Raw genomic sequence first — 13,102 nt, 5'->3', positions numbered from 1 at the left:
CGACTTGGTCTTAATGGCAGATTGTGCCGAAAGCCTGCAGTGTAATATCTTGGAACTTGAAAATAGGTGCAGTGTGTATGGTATGAAAATTAGCCTTTCGAAGACTAAATTTATGACAATAGGTAAGAAATTCAAGAGAATTGAATGTCAGATTGGTGATACAAAGCTAGAACAGGTCGATAATTTCAAGTATTTAGGTTGTGTGTTCTCCCAGGATGATAATATAGTAAGTGAGATTGAATTAAGTTGTAGTAAAGCTAATGCAGTGAGCTCGCAGTTGCGATCAACAGTATTCTGTAAGAAGGAAGTCAGCTCCCAGACGAAACTATCTTTACATCGGTCTGTTTTCAGACCAACTTTGCTTTATGGGAGCGAAAGCTGGGTGGACTCAGGATATCTTATTCATAAGTTAGAAGTAACAGACATGAAAGTAGCAAGAATGATTGCTGGTACAAACAAGTGGGAACAATGGCAGGAGGGTACTCGGAATGTGGAGATAAAGGCTAATTTAGGAATGAACTCGATGGATGAAGCTGTACGCATAAACCGGCTTCGGTGGTGGGGTCTTGTGAGGTGAATGGAGGAGGATAGGTTACCTAGGAGAATAATGGACTCTGCTACGGAGGGCAAGAGAAGTAGAGGTAGACCAAGACGACGATGGTTAGACTCGGTTTCTAACGATTTAAAGATAAGAGGTATAAAACTAAATGAGGCCACAACACTAGTTGCAAATCGAGGATTGTGGCGACGTTTAGTAAATTCTCAGAGGCTTGCAGACTGAACGCTGAAAGGCACAACAGTCTATAATGATAATGTATGTATGTATGTATGTATGTACGTATGTATGATTGGGGTAAATTTTCATTCATTGGGAAGGGCGTGAAGGAGTGGAACAGTTTATCTGGGGAAGTGTTTGATCCTTTTCCAAAATCAGTACAGATATTCAAGAAAAGAATAAACAGCAACAGAGAAAAGAAATGTTAGAGGGCATTCTACATGTGTAGATTATTGTAAATAAGGAATTTTTTGAATAAATTAATTCCATTCCCTTGTCTATGGAGACTGGACAGCTGAAGTAGGGGACTGCCTGTAGGGGTGAATTACAGAGGGGACTTCAAGGGCCCTGGGACTCCTATGGTAGCTGTGAAGGCCCTTCAGGAACTCTGAAAAGCAGTGGCAAAAGGGGCTCTGGATAAGACGCAGCAGGTAGTTATGTACACTACGTACCAAAATGGGTTAAATTAAAAAAAAAAAAAAAAAAAAAAAAGCAATGTAAATTTAAATCTTATACCAATTGTTTAGTATTTTTTGAAGTGATTCCACATACTGTGTATTCGTTGATTAGATAAGTTACAGAAGATATTATGTGTAGAATTTTGTAAATACAGTAGAAGTCCACTATAGCGAGAATTCACAACAGTGAAAAATTTACTCGCTATAGCGGATCATCGTTACATCATTTTTTTTGTTTGTAAAAGTCGAAAAGAAACCATACACATTAACATTGGTATGAAATGGCAATAAGTTTGTTTAAAACTTGAGTTTTCGCGGATGATACCCACACTACGGTTTACTTGTTTGTTCTTTTCTGAAATCCGATACGTGAAAGTGTATGTTTAATTTCATCCAAGACGACCCTAAATGCAATACAACCCCAACTTTTTCCTTCAAAAAACTTGAATCAGGCTTAAAAAGTTCTTCGTAAAGTCATATGAATGCCTTTCTTACACAGTACGCATTTTTAGACTATCTTCGTCTTCATGCAACGCTAAACACTGCGTTCAGTTATGCCGTATTCTTTGTGGCTGCATAATTATTCTTTATTTCCGTGGATTTAATAACCATTAACTTAAAATTGGCATCATATTATAGAAGAGAACCCGCTGAAAATTTGCCGGCAATATCTATTCCACGCGTCTCTACAATACGGCGATCTATCAGGAAAATATTCTTGCTGTCTATAAAACTGTTACTTTTACTCAGCGTCAGATACGACCGGCCGCTACTTGCACATCTCAGTGGCCGGGTTCGGCCAACTTCAGCGATGTAAAGGCCTAATTGCGGGCACTGAAGGTCAACGAATGAGTTTACTGCGCTGTGGTATGGCCATTCCGCCCTTGCGTTTTTCGAGCACATACCCCACAATTTCATCTTCGACTCCTTTAAAGCATCCTTGCTGCGGGCCAGTGAATGCATTTTTTTGTACAGTACGCATTTTTTAGCTATCCTCGTCTTCACGCTAACGCCGAATATTGGCTTTCGTTAGGTCTATGCCGTATTTCTTGCGGCTATATAATTATTCCACATTTCAGTGTGTTTAATAAACATTAACTGAAACTTGGTATCATAATATCGACAAGAACCCGTCTAAAATTTGCCGGCAATACCTGTTCCACGTATATTTACAATACGATGATCCATCACAAAAATATCCCTGCTGTCTATAAAACTTAAGTTTACTAAGCGCCAGGTACAGTAGACGCATTACAACTCTGCCACTGAGCCGTGGCCTTTCTAAGAATTCGAATGCTCGCATGTTTTGATGCCATTATGCAGATTTGAGAAACGTTTTTGTAGAGGCTACTCACCGCTGGGTTCCGTTGTTCAAATCCCGGTCACTCCATGTGAGATTTGTGCTAGACATAGCGGAGGCAGGACAGGTTTTTCTTCGGGTACTCGGGTTTTCCCATGACATATTTCATTCCAGTAACACTCTCCAATATAATTTCGTTTCATCTGTCATTCATTATTCATTGCTCCAGAGGAGTGCGACAGGCTTCAGCAGCCGGCACAACTCCTATCCTCGCCGCTAGATGGGGGCTTCATTCTTTCCATTCCTGACCCGGTCAAATGACTGGAAGCAGCTGTGGATTTTCATTTCATTTTGTAGAGGCTAATAGAATGTCATTCTCTCTTCACTATTTCCCGAGATCCAGTGGCGTTACACAGAGGCGCTGTAGAACCGGTTGCCACGGCTAGCGATGTATAATAAAGATGGTCGTTTGTCAGCGAGTCTTGTTTATGTGCGCGCGCGAGGGTCAAAAGGAGCCGCATGGTTACCGCGGTAGTTGCCAGCGGTGTTCATTACTGTTAGGTCGCGAATGCAAGACGGACCTTGATTTTTCACGGATTCTGAGAAAAAGACGACATCCTGGATTCGGATAAATACGATATCACTCCAGAGGCTTCTCTGGCAAACATTTCAGTTTTCTTCTTCAAACGGCATTGGCTAACCTAACCGTGTATGTATCATGAAAACATTTCAAATGCATGTAGAGAAATGATAACCTTCTCGCTAAAAATTTACATGGGAATAAATAGCCTTTCAGAAATGTAACTAGACGCGAGAAAATATTAACTATCCTCTGAAATCAGTGATTTACTCTGCAATATCTTGAGGTGTATCATATTCTTAATTAATTTCAGTATATAACATTAAAATTAAGATATCGTTTACTTCAGCCTTTATTTTTAGCGAGTTAACAACTACTATCAGCCACGTTATTTACGCATTTATTACGAAAACGTGTTATCCTCTTTCATTTCAAATTTTCTTTAGAGAACAGCAATCGACGGGTACTACTAATGGAAACAAGAGAGATCCACTACTAATCGACGGCATCATCGCTTTCGAATGTCGACGAGAGACCTCACTAGTGGACATAGCGAGGAAATGATACCGAAGGTGATCGATCGTGCGCAACATAATCGCTGGGTGCATAAATATTGGTAACGGAAACACTCGCGCGCGCTTAATCGCTCGTAATAACGGATGCGTCAGCGATAGGGCTCTCGCTATAACCGAAGGTTAATACACAGTTTAATACAGGACTTTTTAAGGGACGGACAAAATTTGTCGTTATAATGGGGTTCCCGTTATATGCCGTACTTGCTATAGCGGACTTCTAGTGTAATATAAATTTATTAAGAATGAGCTGTGTGTTTAATACAAAAATAGTTAATATATATTGTAAAATACTGTATTTTAGGAAAAACTTTTTCTTTTTAATTTAAAATTTAGTTGTTGAGAACACATGTATTTTTGTTTTATTATTACAAGATATTTTTGTGTATCATTTGCCACCGAGGTAGACACCTCATTTGCAAATAAAGTATTTTGATGTGATTTGATGATATAATCACATGCTGTGCAGAAGCAACCCCTGGCAGATGAAGAGAAGTTTGATTTATCTCTGTTACTGTGTTTTCGTGGATCACATAGAGGTGAAAGAAGGTGCTGGTTTGAATGGGTCTATCTACGATAAACAAAGATTAATTTAAAACTTTAAAATAAACGTCATATTTCTTTTCAGATATTCAATTTTAACTAACAATAAGATTTCAGGTACAGAAGTAGTTTGGTACAAAATAGAAAAACAGAAAAACCAAGAATTGGTAAGTTACAATTTGAGCTTCAAGCTCATGATTTACAAAGGTCCCAACATCACTAATGTTGTGTTTAGACAGATAGTCTAGGAGACGAATCTCTCAATTCATTTTACAGGATATTTAAAACACAATTTTCAAGAGCCCTTTGCTCCAACGGTTACAGGTTATGGCCATCCAAAGGCACCACTCAATATTTACACAAATATCTATTACATTACAAGAAAAGAGCCTCTATGTTCTATAATTCAACCAAGGAGACTATGCTTTCAAACCCTTACAGCCTTTAACCTTTAACTTTTACACTTATGATTAGAGTGTCTTGCTCAATAAAATTGACACTTTCTGGCTTCTCTAGGCACAACCTACATTTAACGAGACTGTAGCAGTTGTATTTTAAGAAATAATACAGGGGTATCGAGTACCCATTCTACCGGGCATTCGTGAAAAAGAACAGGTTAAGGTTACTGGCCCAAAAATCAAAATGTATTGAGGCTGAAACTTGCACTCCTTGAAATCAAAGATTAAAACCCTACTTGGGCTAGTGGCCTGACGATGCAGAGGCTAATCCCACACTACTGAGGTGACTAGACGGACACGTTCAGTTACAAGGCTACAGATAGAAACGGTTACAAAAACATAGTCGCCTCAAATACAAGTTGATAGGGAACTCAAGAGGGTGTCGCACTCTCTATTCCCGAATTTCAGTTAAGTACTCTTGATTTACTAGAACCTTTACATGAGAAGAATGAAAAGTTTACATTTTAGGAGATGGACTGTTACATAGTTAAAGATTGGAACCTTCCCCTCGAATCAGCTTGCGGAGATAACTACTGAGATGCAAAAATGATGGCCATTACCTTAGCTTATGTTCTGCCCGCTGATGGGTGAGGGCCCCGCCTCCTCTCTTAGTACACACACTCAATAATATGATGATCAATAAGACTAGTTAACTCGAAAAGACATAAGTTTTTATACCCAAGAGGAAGGTTCAAGAAGGCTCTGGACTAAAACCAGACACACCCTCTCACTTTATTGGCAGATAAAATAGGTACACGAAGCATTTGATTGGCCAGAATCAAAGTTGGCAGGATAAGTAAGAAGTGTTGCAAACCTTGAAGTATCAAAAACAAAGAAAGTCAATTCAATTCAGAAAACCTATGAACACAAAATTTCTTTAAATTTCTAGTTATTCCATTTTGCACCAGAGTGCATGACATCAGTTCTTAAATAGAGACATTTATGGAGAAAAGTCTCAACTTCTTGAAATAGCTGTTGTAAACTTTAAGAGTTACATAGCATTCTTCCAGGCGCTTCATTTAAATGCATGGGGTTGAGGTGTACCTCCCGGTACAGTCTCTGTCATTAAGTTTCTTCACCAAGTTCATTGTCTCAACACCAATGACTAGCTCATCATTGTTTCTCTAATTCTCAATAGAATGGTATGGAACTTTTAATGAAAAGGAACTTCTGATCACTTTTGGTTCAACAAATCTGGAAAGCAGCTGCTTTAACAGGTTCGTCATTAGTCCTAGTAGTTTATGAATGTGAGGGGAAGCACTCTGAAGTGTAGAATTTAGATGCTCAAATAAAGGAATGACTGCATACAGGAAGACACAGTACGCCTTATTTAAAAGCCTGATGACAGAACCATAAACAAATTTTCTCTGTGATTTTGAATAATGTTCTTATTCTTTAGCACAGGAGTATTCTATTTTGAGACACATGCAAATCCCTTGGGAGCGACAAATTCTGATGAGTAAATTCTTTCTTGAATAAAATTACTGTGTCCACCTATTCAATACAATTATATTTTGTAGAGATTAAATTCTACATGAAATATAAACACTGGTTAGGGACATGTTTCGCCCTAGTTTTGGGTATCTTCAGCCTACTATTAATCTTAAGGTCAAGTCTTAAATCTATTGACATTGGAACTTAATACTAAACTTAAATTAATATCAATACTAAATACAATGGTCTTATGCTTATTACATATTCACATAGTTTACAATATGTACATTAACTAAATGCCAGAATTTGTGAACAAGGAAGCACTAAAATAATTATTTTCAATTACTAGAAGATGTTGGAGACGTCTGGATGAAAGTTTATGCAAATGTGTATGTATTGGCTAGAGATTTATCACAGCGTGAATATGTACATTAACTAAATGCCAGAATTTGTGAACGAGGAAGCAATAAAATATTTTAATTATACAATGACTAGAAAACGTTTGCGACGTCCAGATGAAAGCTTATGCAAATGTGTACGTGTTGGCTAGAGATTGATCACAGTGTGAATTGGAGTATCTCCAACTGTTTGAATACCAACAATAGTTTCCAACATCCATGTTTTGGCCTATTAAACATTACTGACCAATCATGCTTCTTTCTAAAGGAATATTCAAATACAACACGATCAAATTTAACCATGGTTCCGGTTTTGCAACAATATACTTACTTATGATAATAACCATAATCACCTTTGAAAATCCTTCAACCTAAGTTCATCCATAAAGTTTGAGAAGCCCCAATTCACGCTGTGATCAATCTCTAGTCAATAAGTACACATTTGCATAAGCTTTCATCCAGACGTCGCAAAAGTTTTCTAGTCATTGTATAATTAAAATATTTTATTGCTTCCTTGTTCACAAATTCTAGCATTTAGTTAATTTACATATTGTAAACTATGTAAATATGTAATAAGCATAAGACCATTGTATTTAGTATTGATATTAATTTAAGTTTAGTATTAAGTTCCAATGTCAATAGATTTAAGACTTTACCTTAAGATTAATAGTAGGCTGAAGATGCCCAAAACTAGGGCGAAACATGTCCCTAACTAGTGTTCATATTTCATGTAGAATTTAATCACTACAAAATATAATTGTATTGAATAGGTGGACACAGTAATCTTTTCAAGAAAGAATTTACGTATTGTATCTTCAATACAGAACAGGCTCGGCTTCTGGGATCGTAAATGATGTTAAGTTAGTAGTTGATGCACACTGAGCATTAACAAGTGCCTCATCTTTAAAGAAACCAAGTAGTGGATCCCATTGCTCTAACAGCCTCTGCAGACACCTTCCTAATGATAAACATCTTGTGCAAACATGTTTCAGTATCTTCTTCGTTTCTTTGTTGTGAAGCTCTTGGAATTTCTTAAGGCATTCCTTCCTCTTACAACTCTTTTCTAAATAACAGAAGATGTCAACTAATAGTTCATCAACTTTAACAGGCAAGCTGCTTGCACCTTTCTCAGCAGCCAAGTTAATGAAAAGGCTGGGACAGACAACACTAAGCTAACTACCTTTTCCTGCTTTGCCACAAAACAGGTGGCAATACGGTAAAGCTTAGCACTACTATTATTGCTCCCATCCATAGCTAAAGAAAATGGCTCATGGTGCATGTAACCAATGAGTTGACTTTCTTTCAAAATGTGCGTGGTTTTCGTATGACAACAGCCATATTTTTTTCTGCAATTTCTGAACCTGGAAACATTTTCCTAAACAGAGCACTAGCATGATTGGCAGCAGCTAATGGGATATTATGTTCAATTAAAAATGACGTGAACAAGCATTCTGCTCTTAATATATCAAGGTCAGCTCCAGAAGAGTTGTAAAAAACAAATAAATTTTTGGACTGCCATCCTTAAATTTTGTATTGGAGAAGTGTTTTAACAGATTTAATGTGATTTAGTCATTCTGTTCTTCCTCCGTGAGAAACGTTTATATTACATAAGCACATGGAATAGAATGTTTCGTCTTGCCGTGATTGTATAAAACAAGGAAATTCAGAAGAATATGTCTCCCTAAAAGATTGACAATATTGTTTCTTAGTTGAAATCATCACGAACACCACTAAAACTACTAAATTGCTTACAAATTTGTCACACAATTCCACGAGTTTCAGAACTACTGTTGATGTTACTCACACCTACACACAAACAAAGCCTTTCAGCTACTACAAAGTACGGCACAGTTACTAAAGTTGTTATACATAAATTCACAGACTGCTACTTTTCACTGATTTCTTTTCTTCAAAATCACAGCCTGCTACTTGTTTGGGAACATCTCAGTGAATGAAGTAGAAGTTGAGGTGGAACAGGTAGCAAAAGCATGGTGATAATAATTTACCAGTCAAATTTTAAACACTGCATTTCTTATTACCAGCTACTATTGAAAGTCAAACAAATCTGATTTGACCGCAGAAAGAGAAAACAAGTGCGGATATTCAAACTCCGTACAATAGAAAAAAAAAAAAACACAAAATCTGTACATTTTACGGAAAAAAAAACTGAATACTTGGCAGGTATGCCACTGTATGATGGTGAAAGTGAAAGTGAAGTGAGACTAAATTCCACCAATAGGAAAAGTCCTCTCAGTTTGAATTAATGTGTTGATGGGGTGAAAGTACTGCACTGGGAGTATTGTAAGTACTTAGGTCTTACTATAAGGAAAGATCTTCATTAGAGTTATCACATTTATGAGGTAAGTAAAGGTTACAGATATCTTCATATGGTTATGAGGGTATGCAAGTCTCTGGTGAATTCCCAATTAAAGTAGGGTTCTAGTGTAAGGGATGCACACCAGGATTAGATATGAGAACTAGAAAAGATACAAAAGAAAGCAGCACGACTTGTTCTGAATGATTTCCTACACAAGTAGCATCAAGAAAATGTTGCAAACTTTGGACTGTGAAGACTTGGGGGGGGGTAAGGAGATGAGCTGCACAACCAAGAGGTATGTTCTGAGCTGTCCGAGAGATGGTGTGGAATGACATTAGTAGTCGAATAAGCTTTTGTGGTGATTTTAATAATAACAACAACAATAATAATAACAACAATTTTATTGGCTTTACTTCCCACTAACTAAATTTTTACAGTTTTTGGAGATGCCAAGTTGCCGGAATTTAGTAGCCCAGGAGTTCTTTAACGTGCCAGTAAATCTACCAACAAGAGGCTGTCGTATTTGAGCAGTTCCAAATACCACTGGACTGAGCCAGGATCGAACCTGCCAAGTTCGGGTCAAAAGGCCAGCACCTCAACCGTTTGAACCGCTCAGCCTGGCTGTTGTGATTTTATAGGTATGAAAGATCACAACATGAAGTTGTTATTCAACAGGATGGATTGGGGCAAATATTCATCTATAGGAAGAGAAATAATTTATCAAGGGAAATGTTTGATAAATTTCGAAGTTCTTTGAAATCGATAGGGGATGTTCCACATGGCCAACAGCCCTAAATGCTGATCAATGATGATTGATTCTGAATATCTCTGCAACTTACATCTGCATCACTCAATTGTCAAATTCGAAACACCATGTGACATAAGGTGTGCTGTTACGGAGGCTGGAAAAGTTTTCATTTATTTGCAAACATCATTTAGAAGAAACTGGGTCCATAGGAGCATCAGTTACTTTGGTATTTCACATCTTGCTTCCATTAAGATTTGTGTTTAGTCAGCGTATTTGGACGTGACAGAAAGTGGATCACTTAACTGATATTACCGTACATTATGACTATACACAATTCTTAATTCTTCTCCAATAGTGCTTGGGATCATTTTTGGAATGTTTACTTTTGAACAAATCCTATACTCATTAGTGTGGAAAAGGTAATACACTTACCACTATCCCCAACATAGTTACCTTCCTAGCTGCATACAAACTTGATTTATCAATTGAGGAGCTAGATGCAATAACAGGGCAAGTCTACTTACGCTGTTATTGCATGAATACCGTTTTCGAATTTCCCGGTCCATTCACTACAACCCAGTGCAGGTCTTAGTTCACTAGGGTGCCGCTAGAGGTCAGGAGCTCACTAAAACCGGTACCATGCGCTACGCTGTTATTGCACGAGGCATGCTTCACGAGCGGCACGTTCAGTTGCCGCCATTTCTTTGGCTGGAGAAGATGTCCGCGAGTGGAAGAGAAGGTTTTGTGGCTGGTGCCGATATTTCTATTGAAGTCGCTTCTGATACACCAGTAGGAAGTGATTCAGAAGTATTTGATGGTACTGCCTGTTTAGACGACAGTTTTAAGATGAGATGCAGGGGAAGAAGAACGAATGATCCTGATTCATGGAAAAGAAATATTGTAAAGCGTGCAAGAAACAGTGGCAGAAGTTGCATTTCTCTCACAAGTAGAAAGGAAATCGGAAGGAAGAAATTTAGGAATGTGGATAAATGTTGCAGGAAAAGGTAGGTTGTTTACAAGATTGGTTGGTTTTAGTCTACCTAGCGTTAATAAGTATAATTAATCAGAACGTTGTTTCATTTTATTAATGTAGTGGTGTTGTGAAGGAGGGTTGTTTTTTCATCTTTTTCAGGTGTTTTGAAACTAACATATGATGATCAGAAGAATAGCTTTAGAACATTTTGGGAGGCTGGTGACAAGTTACAAGTCATGTCTGTGTGTAATGATTCCCTGGAGTCTGCTAATGCAGCAGGTAAAGATGAATCATCCTGATTTCGGTTAATGATGCAGTATTTGAGTATTTCAAACAAGTAAGACACACAATGTCTAAATCCCAATTATATACTTTGTGATCTGTTTTTGTTTCTTTTCTTTTAGGTTTAGAGAATCACTTTGTAAATTAAAATAGGAATAAAATTTGTTCAGAAAGGAATGTTTCTAATTTTATAACATTTCAAATATTTGTTGGGGGGGGAGGGGGGGGGGAATTTCCGTAGCCTAATACCATAGTTGGGGAGAGCACTGTAACAAACCTCTCTCGGCACATTATGCAATAAAGAACGAAAAAGGTGAATATTAAATAAAGAATAAACTTAATTCTTTTTACATTTCTTACTTGACAAATTTTTGTCTTTTTAGGAATTTGTTCTTAATTTTTAGTAAGTTTAGACATTTTGGAGAACTGAGGTGGGATAAAACTGCCACTTCTGTTCTCCTATAGTGGGCGATCATGCTTTCCTAACTCTCTGATCAATACTGGTGTATGGCAAAATATAATATTCCTGCTCTTCATGCAATAACAGCGTATAAAAGAAAATTTTAAATAACTGTGTCTCTCTTATTAGCGAACAGATCAATAAAATTATTTGGGAAATACATTTCCTGGCTCTTTTAAATGTCTTTAAATGAAATTCAGGTTGATTCCTAATATTACTTTTAACTCAGAACATTTATAAACTTCAAGCTTCCGTTTGTCAAAATAACGTAAATCTACTTATGCTGTTATTGCATCCAACTCCTCAATTTTAAGGTTCACCCGCTACGTGAATTTTTTAGATTTTATGAATGGCTATCTGCCTGGAGACTCATCAAGATATCTACGCAATTATACAACATTTTTCTCAGAGGAATGTAATTTACAAACAAGAAGACTGGAAGGTCCACCACTTGAGTAATGTTATAGAGAACTGAAGCCCGAGTTTGCAAGGCAGCGTTCAGGTACATTTGATTCAAGTTAGGTTATGTGTGTATGATTAAAATTTTTTTTCATATATTATAGGCTAGGTTATGTTTATCACTTGTAAATTATCTTTCACGTGTTCCAAGATGTGCAAGAAATCTCAGAGCTGTATATGCATTGAATGAAGTGAACTCTGGAACAATGATGTACTAAGGCATCTGCACAATAATTTTAGATCTATTTTGATATAGTGAAATAATGTGCCATAATCATGAACTTGTATCAAGGTAATTCTAGAACAAGAAGATACCAAGGATTTCTGGATGCTTACTGTGAAACTTTCTGGGTATCTTGTATTAATACTGTGTTGAGAGTAACCAGAATTATCCACAAGCATAGCCAGAATGTGTTGAGCTCAAGCAGTTGGAGTTCAGTGATGTTAGTTGAGAGTAGTAGAGTGGTGACGTGTAGGGAGTTGTCATAGTAGAGTTGTGATATTCGAGCAACGGAGTTAAGTTGTGCGAGTTTAATATCGATACCAATGACAGATCAATCCTGTTTTACTGTGTATTTTTTATATGTGTTCAGTAGTAAGTTGAGTACTTCAGTTATGATGTTGGTGTGTTGTTGACATGTGTGTGAATGCAACAAAATTAGTTTTATTTTGATACCGTTCCAACACATTAATTGTCAATTGAGAATTACTGTGTACATACTTCTATGTGTTATTATACTGTATGTGTGTTTTAGTTATCAATAGTAGTGGTTTTTACTGCTACATCTTTGCACTTACGTTACATTAGGGAAGGTCCTGGTAGAATAGGTGGTGCTATTTGCACTGCTAGACTGAGAAAATTTAGTGCTTATCCTTGCTACATATCGTATACATGACTTACAGGATGCAGGTGGGTTACCTTTCAAGAGTCAAGGACTTAGCATACAGTAAGTCCCAATATTTTCAAGTTGTCACTGAAATCAGAGCAGGTAACATTTTCTTTTAAGATGCAGCAAATATGCTGTGCAATTTATAAAAGCAGGGAGGGAGGAATGAAGGAAATAATAACGTGCACTGAATGTTTCTTGAATCACTAGTGACTATAAGAGATACTGGAGTTATTGACAATGAAAAATTATTTCTTAGATAAGACTTACCTTAAACCTTCTTGCTAAAAATTTGTTCTTGATTTCAAGAAAATTTCCTTTGCCAACGTCCATTTTGAATGGTTCATTGATGATGGCAAAGCGGATATCATTCTGAATGTCTTGCCATCGGCCATACCCATGAGTAACAATACCAGCCAACAACCAGTAATCGTGCCTTAAAACAAATGAAATAAGAA

General features: G+C 37.1%; 1 protein-coding gene across 5 annotated transcripts in view; it reads right to left on the bottom strand.

The window, feature by feature from the left end:
* Positions 1 to 13,102, bottom strand: part of Mi-2 (chromodomain-helicase-DNA-binding protein Mi-2 homolog) — a 743,946-nt gene that overhangs the window by 98,783 nt on the left and 632,061 nt on the right. For all 5 annotated transcript variants that reach the window (XM_067141602.2, XM_067141598.2, XM_067141599.2 and 2 more), the window contains exon 34: positions 12,915 to 13,080. In XM_067141602.2, coding sequence (XP_066997703.2) covers positions 12,915 to 13,080 — 166 coding nt within the window. The remainder of the gene's footprint in view (positions 1 to 12,914; positions 13,081 to 13,102) is intronic.

Source organism: Anabrus simplex, chromosome 2, assembly GCF_040414725.1.
Source record: "Anabrus simplex isolate iqAnaSimp1 chromosome 2, ASM4041472v1, whole genome shotgun sequence".
Lineage (NCBI taxonomy): Eukaryota > Metazoa > Arthropoda > Insecta > Orthoptera > Tettigoniidae > Anabrus > Anabrus simplex.
Note: the sequence above shows the minus strand (reverse complement) of the source record. Positions and strands in the feature narration are given on the sequence as shown.